This window comes from Calypte anna, chromosome 2 (assembly GCF_003957555.1).
Source record: "Calypte anna isolate BGI_N300 chromosome 2, bCalAnn1_v1.p, whole genome shotgun sequence".
NCBI lineage: Eukaryota > Metazoa > Chordata > Aves > Apodiformes > Trochilidae > Calypte > Calypte anna.
The window spans coordinates 32,020,470-32,046,939 of record NC_044245.1 but is presented as its reverse complement, the minus strand read 5'-3'; the positions used below and the strand labels follow the sequence as shown (position 1 = coordinate 32,046,939).

The 26,470-nt window shown below is 40.2% G+C and overlaps 1 protein-coding gene across 4 annotated transcripts in view; it reads left to right on the top strand.

Annotated features, from left to right (window-relative positions):
• Window positions 1-26,470, top strand: part of RAPGEF5 (Rap guanine nucleotide exchange factor 5) — a 157,985-nt gene that overhangs the window by 61,870 nt on the left and 69,645 nt on the right. For 3 of the 4 annotated variants that reach the window (XM_030444187.1, XM_030444186.1, XM_030444188.1), the window contains one exon: window positions 5,029-5,154. In XM_030444187.1, the coding sequence (XP_030300047.1) occupies window positions 5,029-5,154 (126 nt within the window). Of the gene's footprint in view, window positions 1-5,028; window positions 5,155-26,470 lie in introns of those variants that run through there. The other variant, XM_030444190.1, reaches the window with a different exon arrangement.

Sequence of the window (26,470 nt, the reverse complement as noted above, 5' to 3'; positions counted from 1 at the left end):
TCTTTGAGCAAGCCTCGCTGAAGGGGTACAAGTCATGTAGTCAACTTAGCAGTAGCTATATTGTGATAAAGATATGGATTGTCTCAGGCACAGGAAGAGGCTGTAGGCAGCTCCAGCAGCAAACCTGGGCCATGGCAGGAGAGTGTAGGCGGAAGAGATGGGGATGGTGCTGATGCATCTAATGCATCGGTGTGTAGCTGGGCTTTTCTAGCACTGTCCTCAGAGCCATGCTCAAACAAGATGTTCTCAAATGGTCTACTCTTTTCTTGACTGCACACAGTTTCAAATCTATTAAAAAAAAACAGTAGGAGCCCCAATATGTGAAAATTTTGCCACTTGACTTTGATAGTTGACATCAGTGCGGGGTTGAGGATCAGTCTTCTAGAGCTCAGGTGTGCATTAGAGAGCTACAAAAAAGACCCAGAGGGAAATACTGGCCTTGCTGCCCCCAAAAATCTGGCTTCCTGTTTTCCTTTTTGGGTTTTCCACATATTCTCAGTTCTACTTGGTTGCTGTCGTTGACATGTCTGCTATGGTATGTCAGAAACATATTGACTATGACCTGTCTGCTCAAAGCTCTTCAGTAGCCACATAATCAGATTACATGGGCAGATTATAAAAACCTGTAAGAAGTTATTATTGGGATATTGATTTGCTTAGTGTTTATTTGGCTGGAAACCAGCCTCTAAAATTTGAAAGCATTTTGAAACTCACTTAAAATCAAGCAATTATTAGGTGAGCAGTTAACAAGGGTTCAAATGCCCAGCTGGGAGAAGAGCAGAAGTGTTATTAAAGCACCTGTTGCTCCAATTTGTTCATCAGTGCCAAAAAAAATACCATCCTGAGAACAGTGAATACGGTTTGATTTAAGGGAGGGAATCATATATATATACATATGTATATTTCACTTTAATGAGACTGTGCATGTGACTGGAGCAAAACAAGTGATCTTTTGAGGCACTGACAAATGCTTTAAATTTTCAGGTTAATCAGAGGTGAAGCCTGTAATAATTCTCTGGTTTGCAGCCAACACAGAAGGAGACAGAGGTGCAGTGGAAAAAAAACAAACCACCACAAACCTTTTCTGTTAGCAGAGTTGAGGTGTGGTGCCTGCCCTAAATGCTGCTCTGCTGGATGTCAGCTGAGTTTACATTAGAGATTTTTAACAAAACTAGTAGAATTGAGAAAAAAAAGTCACTACAGGGATTTCTTAAAAGCCAGCATGCTGTAAACAATGTAAATAATGTAAATATAAAATCCCATCCTGTCTGCCTAGAGCTGTCTTAATTCACCTTCAACACTGCTACCATATGCATTTATGACCTTTGCAGAGGGAGTATTTTCCAATGGATATGCTGACACAGAAAATGTGTTTTGTCAGCATCTTTACTTTTCCAACCTCAGTAGTGACTAATTTGCTTTCCTTCCCATTAAATGTTTTTACTTCATTTCAAAATTGCATGAACACCTTTAATTATAGTAATTTTGTGCCATGAATGGTAGTAAAGCCTTGCTATAAAGCTCCTACAGTCTTTCATCATTCATTAAATTAAAGACAGTTAAAATATGCAACTTTGTGATTTTCACCTTTGTGTAAGTTAGGACTTGGATCTCAGTTGGCCTACATGAATTAGAGGACTAAGCACCAACATCTAGGCATGTTTTTGGATTTTGAAGACTGTGTCCCTACACAAAATACGAACAGAAATTGCACATTGCAAGTTGGGTGGCTTGCCTTTACCCTTTCATTCAACAAACAGATTCAAAGGCACTTCTTGAAAATTAAATTTATATTGACAAGTGAAAATAACGAGTAATAGAAGACTCTATCAATATCTTCCCCACCAGGCTGTCATCAGTTAATTTATTAGTTGATCTGGATGAGTTCTTATGAATATTTGGCAGAAGGATTTATAGTGGAAAGTCTGCATAATTGAAGAAATAAGAATTAAAAGTGAGGTGTTCATAATTGTCTTCATAATTATGAGAAAACATCTTTAGCCTTCTATATTTTGGTGCATTCTTTACTCCCAGAGCCAAGCCTATACAATTCACTTAATAGTAATTACAAGCTGCTCAAGTAGGTTGTAGAGTCCCCTTCATTGGAGATATTCAAAACCTTCCTGGATGCAGTCCTTGTAGTGTGCTCTAGATGATCCTGCTTTAGTGAAAGAGTTGGACTAGATGATCTCTAGAAGTCCCTTCCAACTCTGATAATTCTGTGATTCCATGATCCTGGAATACTTTAGCCCTCCCCCCCCCAAATTATCTGACCTTTTACCCTCTGTAAACCAAATAAAATGAATTTATTTTTCAAGATCTTTGGAATTCTTTAAAATAAAGAATCCTTGGGAGAGGAGGGGATGTGTTAAAATGTAAGATTTCTTCTTGGTGTTTATTTGAAAGATGACAATATGATTCCTTAATGAAATTTCAAGTTTGAATACAGTCTATATTCCTGGCAGGCCTAATGGGCTTATATCTAGAGTTACTTCTAGATATAGAAGTGGTACTCATTGATGCAGAATGCAATATTATGCCCTGTCTGAACACAAGGGGGGAAAGAACAGGAGATCCGTGTGTCCCAGATGTTGTCTCTGAGATGTTGCTTCCACTTCAACATACTGATTCCAACTGTTACCTCAAAACTGAATTCCCCCTTCCTCATCTGAACATAAATGGTTTTGACCATTAAGCTTTGCTTCATGCACTAAAGATCAATAAGTCTTTGTTCAGTAGAGTGAACACTGCTTTTCTGTCGATGTCCATCTGACATTTGAAGCGCGAGGACTCGGATCCATCTGCGTCACTTGTACGTCAGGGGCTGACTTGTCTGGGGACAGCATGATGGTGAAAAAAGTGCCTCCACAGTAGTAAAATCCCAGATCTGGGGAGACTCTAAATCGTTATAGTCCCAAGGCCCTAATATGCCATAATGCTTGAGTTGCCTTTAGCCTACTAGCCTGGGATGATTGCAGAACACGGATATTGTACTCTTTTCAAAGCATCCCAAAGCCATGAAATAAGTAGGTTTGGCTTTGTCAGGTGTCCCTGAGCCATCAAGGTGGTGTGAAGTGCAGTCATTAGACCTCAGCCAAGCCTGTGATGATTGCCTCCATTCCCTGTATAAATTACTGGAGAAAAAGGAGACTTTTGGGAAATAATTCTTCTGACTATTTTTAAAATGAAGAGTGAAAAAGAATTACCTTCTTTAATACCTCTTTTTTTGCTGTTGATTAAATGACTCTGGACAACTATTTCAATATATTCTTCCACAGCTGATAAAATCAGTCTCACTTCTGATGTGCAGGTAATAACAGTGTGTCAGAACTGGTTTATAAATCTGTGTCCTTGGTTTAGAAGATAGTCTTCAGAAAATGTAAGGACCTGCAGGTTAGGCACTGCAATTCCTTATTTTCTTGGTGGATTTTTGACCTTCAAACCAGTGTTTAGGTTCCTTAGATGGCGAAGCTGGGTTCCTGAGGAGGCTGGGGTCTAAGCTTAGGACATGCAAAGCACAAGCTGTATTGAAATTCTCCCCTCCTCCAGACCACAAGTACCTGATACAGGTTTGTGAGAAGATGCCTTCATCCAGCCTGGAGGAACATAGGCATGTAAAAATTTATTTCAATTAATTCAGAATTGAAGACTGTTTAGACAGTCATGGAACCTATATTTTTTCATCAGCATTAAAGCACTTATTCAGAATGTGGGTTTTTTACCCTTTTGGCTGAAGAAAGCTTGACCCACATTTCCTTCTTCTTTGAAGAAGCCAGCAGACTGTAGGGTGGTTTGGGTGGGCACTCTCACACCTTTGGCTGCCAAGAGCAGGAGTTCTCAAAGCCAAAGGAATGGACCCTGCATGGCACTACAGGTCAGTGGTCAGGGCATCCCTGTCTTTTGGTCCTGTTTTACGAGCTTTGGAGTGCATACTGGTTCAGAAAAACTCAGGAGGAATGAACACCAGAAAGAAAAGGCTGGCAGAAGCAGGGGAAAAGGTTTTTTTGCAGGTTGCCTTTAAAGCTGTACAGTAACACCACAGCCATGACACATGCTTGGCCCTCCCAAAGCATATGCTTTTTCATCAGGAAACATCTGTGCTAATAAAAGCCAGGTGGTATCTTTGAGCCAGGTCTCAGTTACGCAAACCAAGTGATCATATCCATGACAAGTGATGGACACTGATATTAGCCACTGACTTTGAAGGAAGCAACTTAGCCCTGATCAGCTAGCTTTGTGGTGGGTCTGGTATGCCTGTGTGCAAACATATACATATACATATACATATACATATACATATACATATACATATACATATACATATACATATACATATACATATTACATTGTATGTCAGTTTTATGAAGCCAACCGGTCCTGAATATTTTGATGAAACTCTGTTGGCATAGCTTGAATAACTGGCAGAATATCAGCCCCAAAATAGTTTCAACACAATTTTCAAAGCAAATCTCATTTTCTTCCCTAAACAGAATGAGGAGATACTGATTTGTTACTTACAGAATAAATAAACAAACATGGCACAACTGCCTTTTAACTCTTGAGGCTTGCATACATGAAAAATGGCTGGAGCAGGAGGGGAGGGAGCTGCAGCCTGTTATTTTTAGCAGTGCCTTGTGTGGCGCTTCATTCTTTTTCCAGGGCTGTTCCTGGCTAACTTTCCCATGAGTTTTTAACCTCTTGCTCTTGTTCTCTTATGTAACAGGAAACAGGCTGACAGGAACAAATAAAACACAGCGTATCTGATAGTCACACTCAGAGGAGCTGGCTGTGTTGGTTAGCTCTGCCTTCGTTCCTCCAGAGCAGATACAGTTGGAGACTCAGATGCGCCTCAGCCCCTCTCTAGTTGTTTGCCAGGAAGCAGCGACTTGTCCGTGGCCAGCAAACAGCACCCAAGTACCGCAAATATGAGAAAACAGATGCATTTCTTTTAAGGCTGAAATCTGTGGAGGTGCCATGTCCTGGGACTGTGGATTTAAGTATCTGTTTGCTCTTTCTCCCACCCTAAAGGCAGGAGTTTTGTGCAAGCTTCAGGGAAGAGATGACATCGGACGGATCGAGCTGGTCCAGAAGCTGGCGAGAGAGAACTGCCAGTTTTTGCAGGCGGATAGAAAGCCATCGGAGAAGGCAGAACAAGTAAGACATTTCTTGTTTGGGTTTGCTGTTTCTTTTTGGTAGGGGAGGGAGATTTAGGTCAGAAAACTGAAATAACAAAGCTGAGGGTCAGAATCCAGGGCACACATTAGTTAGTCATGGAGCCGTAGCTGCTCTCCTCTGGCATTTATATCTCTCTGAAGTGCATTCAGTTCAGTAATTGTCAAATTATTATGTTGTCATTAGCTGTCACTTACTGTTACTAGTATCTTACACTCATAAGAAATAGCAGATGATTTCAGGATGTTTTCTACCAAATTGTTAGTGATTATGAAATATGTGGGGTTTAGGGTATACTTAAATAATGTATAAGGTATATGGGTGCTTCAAGTGCTTACTTTAAATTGACTTAAAATTACTTTGCTTCTCGTATATTTGGGTGCAGATACTGTCTGGAGCTTTTCAGTGTGAATTAAAAAGAATGGTTTGGATTTAGAAGTTTCTTTAAAAAAAAAAAAAGTGTTTTCAACCAAAAGTTACACCAAAGAAACCAGCATTATATTTAATGCTTCTGAAAGCACTTATTGAGATGTTAATAAGCAGACTGAAAATGCACTGAAACTTGACTGCTATGCTTATAGCACAATGTATCCTAATTTTGTTCTCCCTGGTAAAAATTTCTATTCTGATTGCATATTCATCTAAAGGTGCCCAGGATAATAACTGCAAGAAAAAACAAAAATCCCAGCCAGTCCTCATGTGGCTTGCTTTAATGTGTATATAATTTATTCCATTTTCTGATCACTGGACAGTAGAAAAACAGGCATGTGCTTTAGCAAAGAAATACTTTTCAGCTCATCTGCAAGCTCATTCCTATTGAAGTAAGGCTGCACAAAGGAAAAGAGAAAGATGAAATCTTTTTGCAGAGCTTCATGCTGTTCTGTTTGACAGCATATAAGGTCTTGTCTGGTGTAGTTAAATATGTAACTGTATCAGTAGGTGTGCATGAGTGAGGAGGGTAATTAGCCAGGCTCAGACCCCAGAGATTGAATTGTTCCTCAGCTGATCCATGGCCATAGACATCTGACAGCATTTCGATACATCTTGAAACCTTATCGGCAAAGTGCAATTAAAAGTTTAGGTGCTTAAGTAAAGAAGATTTGAAGTCAGGGAAGGTTTCTAATTGTGTTTCAGGATTTGGAAGCAAGATTGCAGATGGTGTGGGTGTAGGGGAGAGAGGAGTGTTGGGGACTTAAACTCCAGAAATTCAGTGGATATTTTTGCTGCTTACTCCCATCATAGCAAAGGGTGCTGTGGTGTCAGCTGCAGCTCTCTAGCTGCACAGATTACAGTACAGTTCCAAAAATGGAAAGGAAAGAAGTGCTCAGCTTTTCTTCTCCTTTGAAAAGTATGGTACTTAGCCATTGCTTCTATTTAGGAGATGAGTGACTTCAGTTTTGCAGGAGCTAAAGCAAACTGCTGAGCAGTATAACGCAGAAGTCACTGCTCTTGGGGAAAGATGTGCCTTTAGACATAGGAGATGACAGGAAAATGTCACCTGAGAGACTGCAGAAGCCCAGGTCATTGCTTGTTTGCCCTTTATTTCTGGGTGGGGAATATCTTACAAGTAGTGCTGGTATCAAGAAGTTATGATGTGCTTCCCCTTACCCTGTTCTGCACCTTGCTGGTTGTTGTACCAGGGGGATGACTTGGCTTTTCCCTACGATTCAGGCATCCCATGCCCAGATGTAGGAGAGACCTTTAGTGTCCTCGGTGTGGATGTCTTTGCTAAGTCCCCAACCCGTCTGTTGATTTCAATAGGGATAGTCACCAAAAAGGCATTACTGAACAGGGATGAGGTCTGTCTTATGATTCTGAGTTTAGCTGACTCAGACGATTTACTTTCACTGGAAAAATCCCACACTTTGCTGCGGTGGGGGTAGTGGGTTGCATACGTTCAGGAAGCTGTAAGCTTCCATCCCTTCCTCTCCCGCCCTTCCTCCCTTGTGGTCCGAGAGCTTCTCTGGCCCAGGTGCAGGTGGCAGGATTTGGCTGGCTGGGCAGAGTTCACGGCTCTGGGCATCTGTTCCCTTTTTTCTCCAAGGAGAAAAGCAGTGGGCTGCTTGGATGTAAGCTTTCAGGCTTTCCATTCTCATCCTGCTGCTCCAGAAGTGATGGCAGATTCACTGGCATCGGCTTACTGCCCAGTCCCTTGTGCTCACTCAGTGTTAGAAGAACAACATGTTCAGGGTGTGGCGTCCTCACAAAATTATGTGTAGCGTGCCTATCTTTCTTTTTTTATTATTATTATTTTTATTTTTTTATTTTTAAAAACATAACTTACCCTTAAATTAGTTTCTGAGAAACACAGGGTGATGGGCACTCAATGTAGGCAGGAAAACAGAGCTGCTCTGCACATTCTCTGTAGGGCCCTCATTTTTCTGCAAATATCCCCACGCTCTGCCTTTCACCAGCTTTCCCTCCTGGGGAGCTCAAACTGTGCTTTTACAGATGATCTGGCTTCCTCAAAGGGATGGCATTTGGTCTGTAAGTGAAATGCCCGAACACTATGGAAGGTCCTCTCCCTAGTTTCGAAGTCGGCTTGCTGGGCTGGGCGCCTGGTAGCCCATCTGAGAACAGGAATGCTGCTGGTTTGCAGGGCTGTGGGCTTCAGTCAGCCCAGGACAATGTTGCTGTCTGAGGCTGGGGGCTTTGTAACCCCCCTTGAGGTAAAGCTGTTCTTTCCCAGATTGCCAAGGGGGAACTTTTGCCCAAGGCAGAGTTCTGGTTGGTTTTCCTGTAGGCATATGCAAAAAATAATAAAGTAAAATTAAATTATATAAATTTAAAAATTCCCAACCTGAATGCAGGGTTAGAATTGTCTGTACACATAATTCCTGTCTACACATCTTATGTGTATGTACCTTATGTCCCATGCAGGTAATGGGAAATGGAGGCAGGGCTCCTCTGGTGCTGCTCATGGTGTTTCTAAAGCAGGTCTCTTCAGATAGTACAACCTCACACTGTTTTCCAGCATGAACAACAAATAAAAATGTAGTATGATTTGGCTTTGCTAATACTTGTGCTTTTCTTTGAAGAAAGGAAATCTGTCAGCCTAACTGAACAATTTGGTACCCAAAGACTCCAAATATTTTTTTTCCTGTGCAGTGAATGAGGTGTGGAGCTGTCTGGAGAAATAATTCTCTTTGTGTTTGTAGCATTCTGAATGTGATGGGGAGTCAGGCTGTGAGGAGGACTGGTAAGCCCTCCTAATCATTCAAACACCTAGTAACCATCTTCATCTGAGTTTGAGGACAGAACTTTGTGAGCCCTGTAGGAAAGGCAGATGACATGGATACACAAAAGTCTGTTTTTCAAGAGCTTTTTTGGCAGATAAATGCCTAATCGGATGGTTCAAGGTGTGGTGGTGCAGGCTGTGCCTGGTGGCCTGCAGTAGGCAGGTGAAGCATGGATTAGTTTGAGTCACTGGTTCAGAAAGATATTAAATTTAATTATTTTTTCTCAGAAAAAAAAAAAAAGTCTGGAAGAGGGAAAATACATGACAGCTAGGTGGTTCACTGGAGGAAACTGCTCAGTTTGGAGCTGTGGTGGCAGAAAGAAGGGATTCCTCCAATTTGGCTGTGTTCTGGAGGGTGTAAATTGGGATATATATATATATATATATGTGATGATCTTGTACATACATACATTTTATTCATAACTTCAGCACCCAAATCAGAATGTCCATATTGCTTTTTTTTCCAGGTTTCTGGTATTTCTTTTAAGGTGTACAGTCTAGATAAGAAATTTTTCTGAAAAAAGTCCTATAATTTTAAAAATTTGGTGCACAAGCTTTATTATATGTGAGCTAGTTATTTGTTTCTGGCATTGCAAGCTTGCTGTGACCAGGTTAAACTGGTTTGTTGGAACTGAGATTGTTTTTCTGTAGTACACTGTGCCAGGTTCCTCTCTAGTGAGTATAACATTTGCAAAGTGCTCTTAGTGTAGTGGTGCTCACAGACCTGTAGAGAAGAATAACTAAAGTACAGTGATTTTTTTTCCCCTTTCACACTTGCTTGTGTGTTAGAATAAGGTTTTTTATTAAAGCACTGAACCTACCCTACATGTTATGTTTCCCAAACTTTGAGTTTCCTAATGAATGGAAAGCAAACAGTAGTAAATAAGCTTCTAAACAGGCAGATAAGCTTTTTCTCTGTGCTGTTTTATTCCTACAATGAGATTTACTGTATTTGAAAAACAGATAAAATGAAATGGTTGTCTAAAATGCATAGAAATTATTAAAATATCAAATGTGGGATAGAAAAAAATAAATATGCAAGCTTGCAGTTCTAATATTATCATTATATGCAAATCACACTCATAATCCCAGGGTACTGTAAAACTGGATATTTTGATAGTATTTAAATATTTCACTCTCTTAAAACAATTGCTTGAAATTCACAGAAAGCACATGAAAAAATTTTGCTGAAATATTTAAGTATAGAAGAATGAGTTTGGGTTTTTTTGTGTGTGGGTTTTTTTTTTTTGAGAAGTTTATTTGCTGTTAGCATTGCTATAATGTAGAAAGCAAGTTCTATACAGAAAGGCATTTGAAGTAATTTGCTATAGATTTTTTTGCCTAAACATACATTTGAGATGTATTTGAGGCACAGTTGCACTAAACCATATGATTTTAACTCCTTTTAAGCAACACGTGTAAGTAACGCCTTTGTAATAAATGCATTAACTTTACAGTCTTTCTAGTTATTATTTCAGTGAAGCATTGCACATCTGTTTATAGTATTATTGTCTTAGCAAAACTGTAGAAGTGTTTTTTACCTCAGCAACATGGGGGAAATATTATTTAGATTATAGTACCATTTTCATAGTCAGATCAACTGAATAAGCTTTCTACAAATTTACAGTAATGTTCAAAGGAAATTTAAGATTCTCTAATGTGTTCAGTAAAGTACTAAAGAATATTAATTCCTTTATTCAATGATCTAAATTATATTCTGGGCTGTGCCTCTTCCAGTATTTCTGTGCATCAGTGGGGAGGGAAATATTTCCTAAATCCACCTTCTAATTCCTTTACAGATTAATCTATATATCAGTTAGAGTTCCATATTGTTGACAAGTATTTAAGTACAAACAGCTTGAATACATTGATTCTGTGACTTATTTCAAGATGAAAGAGTTATATTATAGGGCGGCAGGTGTATTTTCAGAAGGACAACAGGTCCTGCAGAGCAATTTTGTTAATTTACTGGGTACTACCTTCTGTAATCAGTGGTCTCATTAAGAAGACAGATGATTTGCTCATCGAAGCAGGTTAGTGGTTGGGCTGTTAGAAGGCTTACAAAAGAAGATTAATGATTCAGAGCCTCAGGTAGTACAGATTACTCATGACTGAGGAATTTCTTGAGGAAATTCCAGCCATGACACATCAAGGTTATTTAAGGGTGCATCTGGAGATGCTGGACACCTGCAAGGAGACAAGAATGAAGGTGAAGACATGTCCAGTGCTGTGGTGTTGCACTGGTGTGCTGCTGAACTGATGGTCAGCAATCAGGGCTCTGGTGGAAAAATATGCTTTAAAATAATTACTTCAAGTGACATCTGAATAAATCATTGACCAAAATCTGTGCCTTTTGTTCTTAAGAAGTTATCACGACTCTTGTTGGTTATCTGTTCTGGCTAGGTTAGATTTGTTGGATAGCTTGAGTGCAGATTTATTGCTTTTGGAGGCTTTTCTGCATCTCTTGAAAAAATGTGGATCAGAAGGAGATTAAAAACTACAGCATGGTGAATGTTTTTGCAGAAACTTTCATGGCTTGAGTAGCCATGAAATGATATGGATATCTGAAGTCACCGAAGCAGAACATTTTTAGCGTGTCAGCAGGAATTTGCTCTTTCTCCTTCTTACCCCTTAGATCTGCCAGCATTAGAAGATCTATACCAGAGTGAGATGATGGTTTATATCCTTGACTTAGTGTTTAACTAGAAGTCACAAAAAACCCAGTCTATCACTAAGCTTGTCAGCTTATAGTTACATGTTGAGCAAGAGTAATTAGTTAAGAGGTGAATGCTTGCTGTGAAGGTACCCTGAAGTTCAAGTCTCTGGTCTGAATCAGGAGGAGTGGAGATTTAAATCTAGTTCTGTCATGTTCTAGAGAGTGTCCTATTCCAGACCACTGATCTTTCATCTGCTGGAATGAATGCATACCCCCAGGTGATCACCTGTTCTTCATAAGCCAACCTCTATCTTCTCAGAAGAAAAAACTTCTGCAGGTCCTAGGATTTTTTTTTCTCTGCAGAACAAGTACAGGCATCTTTTTGAAATAAAAAAAGCTTACCTGATACAAGCATCCTCCTGCTCAAGTGTAGGACTGGGATCATTTGGCTGCTAGGAAAAGATTCGCTTCAGTCTCTTGCAACACATTTATTCAAATTATAAAACCAGATATTTTTATTTACTGTATACTTTTCAGAGGACTTACTATTCCTTCTGTTGAGTCTATTTAATGTGGCCAGAGTTTTGGAGGAGGATACCCTCTTGCCAGTAGTGCAACGTAGCAGTGAGATGTTATGGTCCTTCTTACTGTAAAAATAAAGAACTTGAGAACAGTCATGCTTGTGCTCACATGAAGTGTTTTAAGCACTGTGTAGGAACATGCCAAGTGAGAAGCTAACTCTTTCCCTTTGAGTCAAGTTACACAGTTCCATAATACTTTCTTTCCTCCGTATTCTTGGCCTAGTGCTTGAAAGAAAAGAAAGACAAATTCGCTTTCCTTTGATTTATTCTGTAACATTAAACTCCTTTGTATAGAAGGAAATTCCATGTACACATTTTTCACTCTGGGCTTTCTTTGGTATGGAACAGTGACTCATTCTTGTATGGGACAATACCTCAGCTACTGGGCTGAAAGGGGTAAAAAGGGCGTGTGGTATTTAGCAGGACAAAACCTGGGAGTCAGAACACTGAATTTTAATTTTTGACTCCATTGGTTATTTAATATGTAACCTTCTTGAAATCGTGTCACTTCTCTGCACCTTTGTTTACCCAGATATAAAATGGGGTCTCAAACATGTAGGGCCTTGAAGAGGTGCTATAAAATCTGCAGTGGTTAATGAATGTTGATAATTTGCTTTGAGATCCTTGAGAGGTGGTTTGGGGATCTCAGCAAGCTGGGTGTTTGTTGGGCTTTGAACTGCTGATGGCTAGGGGGATATTATTTTAAAAGCTGAACATAGCTCAGGCAAAAACAAGCAGTAGCAGTCACTTCTCAGTCTCTGGGTCTTTGGCAGCATCCCTGACCCAACTGCTTGTCCCCCATCCTTGGGCTGCCCCATGTTGTGCTGCTTAGTGAAGACACACAGAGAATAATTCACCTGGAAAATAAAATAAATCCACTTTTCTTGTGGGGTTGTCTTCCAGCTGTGTTAGTTTTCCCATATGGGGATGCAGGTATGGGGTTGGAACAAGATGTGGTGTTAGGGCTGGCCCTCTCTGGTGAGAGCTTTTCTGCAGCTGACAGTATAACACAGCCTTCTTCATTTGTGATTTACCAAAACCAGAAACCGATCTGGGTCAGATTAAATGTCCTTACACCTTTTTTTTTTGTGGTGTAGTTTTAGTCTAGATCCTGTTTTTCACCATGTGGCTTTGTGAAGGCTTGCATGCACAAATGAGAGGGTGAATGATGAGCTGGGGTCAGCAGCCAGGAGCAGGGAGAGGACAGGAGAGCTCTTTGCTGTGAGAAGTGGGACTACACAGTCCCTGGTTCTGCCTTCTGCTGCAAATGTCAGTGTGAAAAAACAGAGAAACTCTCATAAAGCTTTCACCTGCAGGCTACCACTGTCCACTGCTTCTGAGTTTCTCTCCAGATGCACCTCCTTATGTTTCTAGGCTGTCCAGAGGCTTACATAAAATTCATATATCGCTTTCTCCCTTTAAAGAAGTAGAGATTGCCATCTTAAGAATTCATAGCACCTGCTCTAATGTTTTTCTGTCTTAAATTTACTGTTCTGTCCCTCTGTGTGATCAATACATTTGGTGATGTTCCAAATGTTCTTTTCTGCTTTTTCTGATTTGTGACATTGATAAACTTACAGTTATGCTGATGATACAGTGATTGATATCCTGCTGTCTACCTCTGTACAGGTACTTCTGCACTTGGTCCAGGGAATTCTGAATAACAGAAGTGCCTGGATCCCGCTGTCAAGCTAGGGAAATTGTTATCTAAATTTGAAAAAATTAAAAGAGAAGTTGATAATGCTTTGAATAGGTACCATGCAAACTTAAGTGGGAAATGCCAAGTAGTTCCTGAAATCCAGGAGAGGTGATTTTGTCTTTCCCATCTCAGTGGGGCACATCTTTTCAAGTAATTCATTATTTTACTAGACTTTTTGCTTGGAATTTACACCAGTCAAGGATATCTGGCTTCAGCTCACAGTGTGGGCCTGGCTGAGAAGAAACAGCCAGGAAACTCTAACTGGGAAGCATTGATAAGCCAGAAGTTGATGGCTGTTCACTACATCATCCTCTTTGGAAGCTGTCTGAGATTTGGTAGCCTGCCCAGAGATCAGAGTCATATAAGAAGAATTCAGTGCTTCAGGTCTCCTTTTTTTTCTCCTATTCTCCCAAATAAGTTCAGGAAGAATCTTCAGTTTCACTGAAGTGGGGATTTGGGACAGTAATACAGAAGTTAAATAGCTGTCTTCATTAAAGAGGTAGACATGTTTCTACATGTCAAGCCTTGCTGTTCTTTGGAGTAGAATTGCACCAGAGCCAATTCTGTAGTAAGGTCTGCACTCTATGCTGAGGTCAGTCTGGTTCCTGTGGCAGGATGCTGTGGAGTCACTGAGGCTTCCTTTGGTATCAAGTGCTGCTGGGCTGGCACCACAATGCCCCCCAGCTTCCAGAGCAACCCAACTTTCTGCAGAGATCTGACAGCCTGTGTCAGGACTTCACAGGAATAAATGCCACCAGCATTTGTCAAGATTTGTGCCTGCTAAGCAGCTTCTGGGGACTAACTGGAGCATGCTGGGGTGAAGATTCAGCCTTCCCCTTACATTCAGCTGCCTCTTCTGTACCAGAGTCAATCTAGTTGCACTGAGGGCTTTTTGGAAAAAGGGCATCTGTAAAGTATCTGTCTGCCTACAGTGCTGAAACCTCCTCCACAGCAAGAAAGGAAGGACAATTTTTTTTTTTTTTTGGCAGGCTTCTCTTTTTCCAGGATTTATTTATTTTTATCAGGACACATCTCTGCATCTCTTAAATCTCCAGATGTTGTCCTTTTGCTGTGGCTGCTCTGTCACTCACCATGCCTGCATTTTAAAGCTTAATTCAGCTCCTGCTGATGTTAATAGATATTTTTTGGTGAGAGCAGGGGATAGCCCTTAGGGTCTAATGCTTCTGCCATGCCTTGGAAGGTGGCTGCATTTTGCAAGATGTGCTTGACACACGGTCACCTGTGGAGAATGCTGATTTGGTAGCAGTTAAAACACCACTTGCATTCATTTTTTCAGGTTGCATGTGGCAGCTTAAAGAGCAAAGGGATGAAAACCCAGGCGATTAGTGGTATTTTTGCTGACTGTCTTCCTCTAAATCAAAGCAGGTATTCCCCTCTCCTTCCTCAATCAGTGTTACTACTGCTGTGTGTGGCACCTCCTATATTCTAATTCACAGCAAGCGAAAATGAGGTCTCGAGTGTAAAGGGATGGATTTCGTTTTAACTACCCAGTGAAAAGTTTTAATTAGACGTTTCATGTGGAAACATGAAACAGGGCTTGAAATTAGCAATGACCTTGCGGCCTTCCTCAAATACATTTTCTGATACTGTGAGGCAGGCAGTTCCCAGCTTTTTTTGTCACAGGCTGGAACGTGCACATCTGAGCAGAGAAGGCTCTGACGTGTGGGAATGGCAGCAGTTGCTGGTCGCAGGAAAAGGCACTTTAGTCTCACTTGGTGACTTGGAAAATAATAGAATGACCTAACTCAGGAAGAGCATGAATAGCAGCTGGTATTTCCTTGAACAGCTTGCTGGTGATCACACCTCACATGGATTTCCAAGCTCTGAACTCGGGTAAGACCCAATCAGGGGGTGATGCTGAACCGCATAGCCCTGTCTGAGCAGGGGAAAGGCACACAGCTTTCATCCCTTCTTTGGCTGTGCTGTCAGCTCTGTCCCCTGCCAGCCTGGCTGTCACTCTTGTCTCACCTGGAGTGGCTGGACTGAGATCTCCACTCCTGAATTAGTCTCCTTTTTGTCTGGGAGGTGAAGGGAGTAGACTTGTGTGTCCTCTATCAGGAGCAGCATTTCTGCTTAGATCAGTGCTGGGAGCAACAAAGGAGAAACTGCTCTTTTGGTAGAGTAGGGGACAAACACAGACTGAAAGTATGCATCACATTTTCATCTTGGTTGCAATATCAGAATGCCTCTTCCCTTTTTTAGAGGCACTAATATTTATCACGTCGATACAGTATCAGTTTAGGCCTTTTTGCTAAATATTTTCAATATTGCAAGTAGGAGATTATTCACCACAAGAACCTTTAAAACATGTATGTGGATACAACTACAGCAGTTGCATTGATTTAGTGTTTGCAAAATATGCTGTTTGGCCATATTTAGCAGGTTAATAGAGAGAATCAATGTGGTCAGGGTCAGTGGAGAAGACACTAATCAGAGCTGGCTGGAGTGGAGCAGTCAGAATTTCAGCTCTGACATGCAAAGCCTGATTGTTCAGGTTTCAAGCTAAAAACCAGACATTTTCAGGTCTGGATTCCTTTGTGTAGATAGAATATGGCTGGAAACTGTACTGACAGTCTGGCTTTGTATCCTCATGTGTGAAACCTGAATCTTTACAGTGGAATCAACACATTGATTCAGTCTGTCTAAATAATCTGTCTGTACACAGTACCTATAGCAAGCTAATCACTGGGCTACATTGGTTTCTTTTTTGTTTCCTGGATTTGATGAACTTGTGTAAAAGGAGCATGTGGCTTCTAAACAAAACTTCCTTTGCAGTGAGTTCTTTAGTCCTACATCCCACAAAGGCAGAAGAAGAAAATTAAACCCGGGTAGAGGATCATCCTACCTGCTTTATCATGGCATCCCTGTCCTGAGTAGGATTCCTCTGAGACCTTGAGCTAATGACTGACTGTCTCTGTGCCTCAGATCCTTGGATGTCCATGGAAATGCTGCTTTCTGCTTTCAGGAACACAGGGAACACAGGATGCTCTCCCGCACTGATGTGGTGTTTGTGTAGTAAGGCTGTAGTAGTCTGGCTCAAGGATGCCATAGATAGGTTCACAGAATCACAGAATTAACTTGATTGGAAAAGATCTTCAAGATCATCAAGTTCAACCATTAACCTGGCACTGACAAGACCTTAACTAAGATATATCTATATATATATTAACTAAGTACTATCTCTATAAATTGACATTTGTAGGCTGAAGCAGCTTCTCCTTTGGAGTCTGAACAGAATGCTTCAGATGACAGATTTTTAATGTGGGACCTCCAAATCAGGTACTTTCTTAAAGGTGACCCTTATTTATGTGTGGTGGGATTTTTTTTTTGTTTTGTTTTGTTTTTTTTTGTTTGTTTGTTTTTCTTTCCCCAGAGGAACAGCTATAGCCTTCATTTCAGGAGATGCCTAGAAATCTGCTTCTCATTTGATTTCCTCTCGTTTCATTTTAGACATTGCATTGTACATGAACTGAAAGAACATGTCTCCAATTTTACAACAGAGCTGTGGGTATCTGTGCTAATTTGTGTGGGATCTACAGCCATCCATAAAACAGAGTTGCTCTGTTCTTGCTCTTGGTGGCCATATGCTCCCTGTAATTCATCTGTTCTCACTCTCCCACCCTCAGCTGTTACCCAGACACACATACAAGAGTGAACATACAGTTATGACTATTTCTTCCCTAGTGCAAAAACTTAGTTTTGTACAATGCAGCGAAAAAGACTACAATTCCACTACAACATTTTATTTTTCAGCTGCAGTTGCAATGCACTTAAACTCTTTCTAACATTTGCTGGTTAATCAGTTGACACACACAGATTTCACTGCAGTGACATGTAAATAGCAAATATTTGTATTAGACAAAAGCTATACAGTAAATCATGCATATAGCTGTTGTTTTAAAATGCTATTAGTTTTTAATTTGTTTGATGTTCAGTATGCATTAAGGATCCTCTAAGAATAGTAACAGTAAAAGAAACAATGATTTACTCATGTAATTATGGTAGAAGTTCATGTCTTACCTGCTACAAGAAGTAAAGGCTTCGCATTCCAGCAGAAACAGCAACAAGCTCTAAAAGTTACTTGACCCTTGTCATGTGAAAAGTAGCTATAATCTCAAAGGCATTTGCAGTTTTCCTTGTAATTCATTAATGCTGCAGTGTCCGGTATTCCAGTGTTCTCAAACATGGAAAAGATCTGCTTCAAATGGTTGGGTGCCCAGCCTTTTTGAAAAAAATCCTATTGATGAAGATCCAATAGTACTTCCTATTCTGGGGGTTCTTCATTTGGGCAATTCTGCTAATGCAGCACAACATGTAATACCAATATACAGAGTGACTTCTGTAACAAATAACTTGTTCCAATCCTTTATACTTTTTTTAATTTTCCCGTCTGGTTTGCCATGCACACATTAAGTGCTTGCTACAGCAAAACTTCTTCTCTTTCCTACCTGAGACAATATATTTAATGAATTTTACCTGTATTGCACTGTTAATGGCAAGGAATTAGGAGGTAGCTCAAAATAGACTCAGGCTTTTACGAAAATGAAAGCCCCAAAGAGTTGCTTCATCATGGGAAAACACTGCCAAATGTCATGTGTGCTCTTGCTTTCCTGGCACACCCAATATAGAGAAATATTTTTATTTTTAGCATCTTGACATTCAGCTTTTTGATTTCCATTGCTTTACCACTTTTTAAGTATATGAATATTTTCCATTAAAATGCAGTCTTATAAATTTGCTTATATGGAAATAACATTTGAGATAATACAGAGATATAGATAATTAGAGGCTTAGATCATGCTGTACAGAAACATTTTAATCAGATCTAATAAAAACAGTCTAATTTTTAATGAGCTAAAGCTTAAAATGTGATGAATTGGCAGTGATTTTGTGATTTGATATTCAGAATTAATGTATCCTGAATACCAAACAAATGGAAGTTACTGTGGACTATCATTGCTGCCTTTTTTTATTTAGACCTTGCAAACCAGATTATGTTAGTATTTTCCCTTAGTATTGCTATCTTTGAAACACAGTGATTAGAAAAAAAAAACAAAGCAAAACAGTACTAAGGATTAGCAGTGTTTTTATTTCAGTTGTCCTGGGGGATCAGTTTGAGGTTTAAAGGGGTGGAAGGGAACTGTCTTCAAGATTTCAAATAGCCTGAAAGTTCTGGTGATGACAGCACTTTAAACTGTTATTATCCTATAAATGTCCCTCTGTGCCAGCAAAGCCTCACAGAGCTACAAAGAAGGTGATAGGGGAACAGGGTTTAGGTCATCTCAGGAGTGAGGGGATGCCTGAGAAGCTGTTAGTGAAACCCTTTTGTTGCTGTGCAAACAGCCTCCTGCACGAGGGACGTGTGTCCTCACAAAACATCCTTGGGCACATCATTGTTTTGGTAGGTCAGATGAGTAACTATCTGTAAAGTTTAAACTTCTTATGTCAAATAAATGCTCCTGAGCCTAAGGTGTCATCCACCTCTTTGCTGGTGATTAAGAGGCAGCCACTGCACCAGTACAGACTAAGGGTAGATGAAGCAACATGCTTTGCACAGGATGAGTTTCCTCTGGAATAGACGGAGATATCAGACAGAGATAATGGTTTTTTTGTCTTTGCTAAGCTGGTAGTTACAGTGCAAACTGCATGTTCATTATTTTTACTGGGAAAAAAAATCCTGGTGGAAATCGCAAAGTTGGATTGTGATCGCTTGAATTTTAAGGGAGCAGAGGAAAAGATAAGCAACTTCTTCTTAGGATCACCTAAAACCTAGCTGAAACCTAATGTTTATATACCTAGGATTGTAAAGATTTTGCCGTTTTTTTTTCCCCCAAGACAAATCATTGTGGTCTCAGCGTTTCTGACTGCAGTCTCTTAATCCTCCAGTGCCTGTGTTAAAATTCAAAGCATCCATAAGGCACAAGTCCTCCTGACCTAGTGCTGTAGTTATGATGATGCATAAAATAAATCATTGCAATTACTGAGGCAGTCTCAAGCACTTAGTAACTCAGGCAATTGCTTCTTGAAACATGACTGAACTGAAGAAAGGATCATTAGTTATTTCCCAGGAGTACTTGGATATTGTAACCCTCTCCACAGGGTTCTATTAGGGAGTTAAGACCTGGTCATTTGTTCACATATCTCATTTTATCTTTCTTTTACTCAAATGCTCTATAACAGCTGATGAATGCTGGAATGTCTCCTCTTCACCCATGACATCTCTTTACCTTTTGAAGTCCAGGTCAAATAGCAAACAACAAACTATGATGAAGTAAACAGTTTTAAGAAGTCATTACTGGGAGGACTTCTGTGATGTGGCTTCTTTCTAAAAGCATGTGACATAAAAATAATTTCCTAAGTAAGGCAAAAGAACTTGGTCAGGTGAGATCTCAAGCTTAGACACAAAAAGAGTATATAAACCTTTAGAAAGCTATGAAGGTCAGAAGGGAATTGATGCTGGAAATGGGAGAAGGGAGATCAGGATTGGATATAAATGAGAGTTTTTGGTAACATCATAGGTGTTGGCAGGGTCTGGGTGGTCTGTGTTCTGCTGTCTGATGGTGATTGGATGTAGTGAGAGGATGCTAATGGAATCATGAGAAGATGTCTGTCTGTGGAAATTTGCATCCTCAAGTGTAACTCTAGCTGGCCAAAGAAACCACTGTGAAACACTGTGATACTGGAAGGTGGCAAGTGGCATCACAGTGTGGCTTTCAGTCTCTTCCTATACATTAACACTGCTTCAGGTGTCTCAGGAGGTCAAGGAAGAGGAGATACTTTGAGGGAGGAAAGGATGCCCTCTCAGGGAGAGGCTGTATGTTAGCTGCTGGTAATATCAGAGCCTGGCAAGATGCGTAGCAGCTTGGTTCAGGGCTGATTCAAGGGTAGATCAGTTGTCCTTGTTTTGTGGGCTGTAACATCCATCAGAGGGGTAGGGCAGGTGGCTGGAGGTGGTAGCAGCTCCAGCTGCCCCACTGCAATGTGCTGCTGCACATCTGGCATGCTGTCAGGAAGACTTTTTTTTTTTTTTTTTAAGACTAGTGCTGTTATGAATGGTCTTCTGATGCCAGGGTACACTGACATTGAGAGCTACACTGTCATTTGTAAGGTTTCATAGTCTTGATTGAGGCAAATCCTAGCAAAACATTCAAATTTTTTTTATTTTTTTATTCAGTATTTGTTCCTATTCTCATGATAGATCCGGGTAAATTACCCCATGCAAAAATAACATTTTGGATTATTTCTATCAATTTTTTTGTTGAAGGGTGTGACATTGTGCATGTTCCTCCACAAAGGAACCAGTCTGTGCGGAGGAGGACACACAAGAGCATGAATGAGTGTTTACTCAAGATGCCTTGCATCTCATTGCATATACCATGTGATTTACCAGTTGCCATGGTAACAATGTATTTTTCATTCCATATCTTGAATAAATGTTGAGATTGCTCTTGGTATAACTAACTTAACCACCCTCATAAAGTTGGGCGTGATTGTATTATCTAAAGAAAGAAGAGAGGAAATTCACAACATTTAAAGAGAAATCAGTTTTCAGAGCATGTAGCTAGTTAAGAAGCAGATACATTATTCCATCTGGAACAACATAAATGTATATTCATATGTGATTATTTAAAATCATAAATTCCAGAAATATAAAGTATTATTTCAAAATGTGGTGACTGGCATTGTATATTTTAATGTAATTTTTATTGTTTGTGACATTTTTTATTCTATTCAATACATGAAAATTAATAAAAGAAATTATTTTATAATATTACTCTTTACATCAGCATGCTAGGAAGCACTTTTTCTCTTTTCATGCCATAAAATTCCTTTATTTCTTATGTGCTATAACCTCCAATTTTGAATTAATTATTGCTGACAACAGCTGGTTAATTGTTAATCTGTTCTTTCCCACCTCTCATTATTTCTTTTTTACTTTTGCTAAATGTGGACAACAAACCTTGTACCCAAGCAAAACAAAACAAAAACACCAAAACAATAAAAAGATAAAATAGGAGCCTTTAATTTGTGCCTGTGCATTTAATGTTAGAAAAAAAGCATCCTGTAGAGAAGCAATCTGATTTTTCTCTTTTCTATAGTAGACTATTCATTGACATCAATGAGCATTTTATCCCACATAATAAATACAGAATCAAATCTCCTGCTGTTAGATGGAAGGACTGACTTCAATTTTTCTTTCTAATTGCTCTTCCCTTTCTTTTTGGCAGCCTTATTGCATTCTCTGCACATTGCTGTCTACTTAGTATATGTTATCAAGTCTGAGAATGATTAGTGTCTTATCTATTTTTGAATGATTTAGATGCATGAATTAATTATCCAGAAAAGACCCATTAGAAAGCATTAGTAAAAAGACTCACCATTTCAGGCTGTTTTGGAGAGACTTAAACCCATCATCGAAACCAAAAAACCCTTTAGTTGCAGTGATTCATGCTTTTCTCAAAAAGAAATCACTGCATTGTATCTAAATTGGTTTTAAAAAACCCACTAAAACACAGGATATAAACTTGTGACCTCTACTGTTGGGAGAGAGGTTAAATAAATTTGGTTTATTTTAAAAAATGAGCTTTGGATTTTTCTTTATTTTTTTAAAAACTTCTTTACTCAGTCGTTTTTCACACTTGCTCTTTGAAGACAGGGTTAAATGTCAGTACATTTGAGAGAGTTTGATTCTGGAGTTCTTGAAAATGATCCTGAGCTTGATAAAGTATTATTGGTTTTAGAGTTCATCATAAGCCTTTTGTGAGGCCAGAACCAACACCTGGGCTTCGCTGAGTACTCTCTGACAAAAATCACCTTCATCCTTCTGAGAGAGTAATGCTTCAACAAAAAAGTATATCATAGAATCATAGAATTGGCTGGGTTGGAAGGGACCTCAGAGATCATCAAGTCCAACCCTTGATCCACTACCGCCACGGTTACCAGCCCATGGCACTGAGTGCCACATCCAGTCTCTTTTTAAATATCTCCAGGGACGGAGAATCCACTACTTCCCTGGGCAGCCCATTCCAATGTCTGATCACCCTCTCGGTAAAGAAATTCTTTCTAATGTCCAACCTAAACCTCCCCTGGCACAACTTAAGACCGTGCCCTCTTGTCTTGCTGAGAGTTGCCTGGGAAAAGAGACCAACCCCCCCCTGGCTACACTCTCCTTTCAGGGAGTTGTAGAGAGTGATGAGGTCTCCTCTTAGCCTCCTCTTCTCGAGGCTGAACAGCCCCAGATCCCTCAGCCTCTCCTCATAGGACTTGTGCTGGATCTCTTCACCAGCCTAGTTGCCCTCCTTTGGACCTGCTCCAGCACCTCAATCTCCTTCCTGAACTGAGGGGCCCAGAACTGCTCGTACAGGACACAGTACTCGAGGTGTGGCCTCACCAGGGCTGAGTACAGGGGCAGAATCACCTCCCTGGACCTGCTGGCCACACTGTTCCTGATACAGGCCAGGATGCCATTGGCCTTCTTGGCCACCTGGGCACACTGCTGGCTCATGTTCAGCTTCCTGTCAATCCAGACCCCCAGGTCCCTCTCTGTCTGGCTGCTCTCCAACCACTCTGTCCCCAGCCTATAGCGCTGCATGGGGTTGTTGTGGCCAAAGTGCAGGACCCAGCACTTGGCCGTGTTGAACCTCATCTTGTTATATGCCTTACAGTGATAAATGTAATGAGCAGCACCTCGGTTTAATGGACAAATTTTAGTCTTCCTGGTTTGGAATTGTGCCTTATAATGTGGGCAGTGTATATATTTAATTTTATTTTGTTTTTATTGGAGTAGTAGCATTGGCAGCATTGCGAGGTGCTATCGTCATAAGGCGAGAGGCAAAGATTTCTCTGACAGTAAGTGGATAAGTAATTTTAAAAAAAGTTATATTTTACTTCACAACAAGCATAAATTGGAGTGAAAGGCAAAAAAAGGGATCTGAAATCTTGTCTGACTCAGGAATTGTATGTGTCTAGTGCTCATAATTAGAGCAATATAAGGCTGGCGGTGCCATATATTTACTGCCATCTCTCTTCCTTTCCTTTGGGACACCTCATTTAGCTCTACATTCATTGTAAAGGTTGCAAGGTCTTTGTACAAGTGTCCTTGCTAAGGTGAATATTAGTCTAGATTAATAAATTAAATCCACTAATGTTAGCGAGCTATCTTCTCCAGGGTTTTTAATCATGTGTGGAAGCTGTATGGGGCTGCTGTTAAGTTCCAGCCCTGTTAGATGTTAATCAAATTGTTATCTAGTTCCCCTCATATCCCAGTAATTTCTTGATTTTCACCCTTCTGATGTTAAAATTCTTCTCAAGTACAACCTCTATTTATCTAGTCCATCGTCTTCTACTTTTCTTTTCCTAAGGCATATAGCAACAGCAGTGTGTGTTATCAGTCCTGGACTATCTGGGTTGAATCTGCAGTTCTCCCCAAATTCTCAGCATTCCTTCCCCTCCACAGCTAAGATAGGAGTTCTACAGTGTTTACATAATTTCCCTCAAGATTTTCTCTGCAGTTAAGGCTTGATCCCTGACATCACTGGGAGACACTGGTCAATAGCTGGGGGATTGAACTGTTGCTTCATCTATCTCTTCCCTTCCCCTCTCCTTTCTCCTATATGCACAGGAAACCCTTGGAAGCTGGTGTTTGACTGTTTGCCCTACAGGAGACTTTACATTCTAGGGGGAAACAGCATTTCCAATTTGATTCTGGTGACAATAATACAATTGCAAAGCTCCCTGAGGGCAGAATCACGAATTTAACTTCCCTGCTACTTACTTTGGGACCTGAACCTTCAGTCCAGTTGACTCCTGGAGGAGAGGGGGTGCAGAAGCCCTGCCAGCCCGGATGGGCAGGATGTGGAAGCAGTGGGGAGGGAGCCCAGCAGGCTTCTTTCTCTTCAAACCGGTATGTTCTGGCACTGTTTCAGCTGTACTGAATCCACATTTTTTCAGTTAAAAAAAAAAAGAAAAAAGAAAAAAGGAAAAAAAACCTTGCATTGGAAAAATTCCAACCAGTTCCATACCCCACCACATTAACAGCAAGGCCAATGGAAGGGGATGGTTGGCACCTGCCTCTTTTGTTCTACGGTCACCTTAATTTGCCCTGATGTGATCCAGGTTTTTTATACAAATACACATTCCATGGGCCTACAATTCTTCCATATCCCGGTATTTTTGAAGTAAGTGCTGCCCTGCCAGCTGTGAGAGAATGATAACAATATTAATACCATCCTCAAGTCTTTTCTTTCTCTGTCCCCACTCCCTCCCCCTTTCCTTTTGCCCTTTACTTTTGTATGGTTTCAGAGAGAAGGTCTCCTAGGTTGTCCTTGCCAAGGTGGTAGCTCTCTGTCAGGCTGTCAGATTTAGCTACTAATAGCTATGAAGAGCTTGTGCTCCAAGAAAGGGGAAATCGAAACGCGTAGCATTCAGCTGTCTTAAAAACACAGTTTTCATTATCTGACAAAGTTCTAAAGTGTTAAGGTTATGCTATCATTACTAATGCTTTTTTTATGTTATTTTAGGAAGTGAGCCCTTTTCCTTGAGTTAGACATCTTGCTTTCTTTCATTAAAGCCCCCTCCATAAGACTGCTCTCACCTTAAATAATTCTATTTCAAGGTAACTGGAGATCAGTATGGACAATTCATTCTCAGTTTAGGGCATTTCTTGCTACTAACCTGCAATGAAATGCTGTGTTAAGCTCCTTGTCTCTCACTCCTTTTGTCTCTCTTGAACTAAACTAATATTTCATGGGTTTTAAGTGACCTGCACAATGAAACCCCAACCTCAATAGTGGTGGGACCACCTCTTAGGAACATCACACGACTGAGGGCTTTTTTTCCCCCTTAGGACCTACCCACAGCCTTTCTGCTCATATAAGGACTAGCATTTAGCTGTGCCCTATTCCCATGAGCAGTTTCTTTCTTCTTAGTAATAGGGAAAGCAGAAATAATCCTACTCTCAGCAGTTTTGGGATTACAGGCAAAAATTGAGTTCCTTGATGTATGACTGTGTAGGGATATTAATCTTTTCCCTGATGCCTGTTGTCTGTCATCTTTGTCTTACCAGCACTGTCCTTTTGACCCCTCTACAAGGGTAACTTGTTATTAATGTTGCCTTTGCTGCAGATACTCAGTATGCAGATGACAGCACCAACAGTTTTTCTAAAAGGGCTTATTCTGTGCATTATCTGATGTGATATTCAAAATTGGTTTCAGCAGCAAAGGATTTTGATTTTTTTTTTTTCAATGATGTGGCTTGTGCTCATATTGCTGCCATTTGTGAAGCTGATAAATTTAGAGCAGGTTGTGTTGAGCCAATTGTCTACTCTTTTTAGTGCATCCCTGAGGCAGATAGGTCAGTCTGAGACCACCAAGAAGTTTTGGCATGTTCCTTGAGTGTCCTTTGCTGTGTGGAGGTGATGGTCAAATTGATTAAAGTGTTTTATAGTTTTATAGACTGGTCAGAAGTTGCTGAGAGCCAAAACAAAATCACTGTGTTAAGATATTTTAATGTTTCTCCCAGTATACTGTGAATTAGCACCTGTTTATGAAAGCAGATTTAGTAACTGCAGTGGGAAACAAATACTGAAGTGCAGAGACGAAATGGAGAAAAGTTCATGAGAGGAGAAAAATCATAAAAAGTAATATGCTTACACTTTGAGCTGTATTTTACTGTGAAATAAAATAACAAAACCTTAGTTAATAATTTTTTTTGTTCTTAAAAATTGTCATTGGAAAAGCTGCTATGTTCCTGCAGTGCTGTGAGATAATTTTCCCCTTGAAATCTGGAAAAAGTGGTGATCATGCAACTGACTGAAAAATAGGCAGTCCCATTGAAAACATTTTGTGCCCTGAAATTATAACTAGAGGTAGGCTAGTAGCTATTTTTTATTTTTGTCTTTCTAGAATAAAGAGAGGAAAACTGTTGCAGAAAATCACCCATCTCTGCCTTATATAGCTGGGTTAAGCTGTGCTGGTGGCTTTGAGATGCTTTTCTCCGATGTAGCTGAAAGTGAATCAAACCTCTTAATGCAGATTTGGGCTCTTCTGAAACTCTGTGAAATGCAGAAACATATTCTGAGATGGATTATCCACAGAAATCAGAG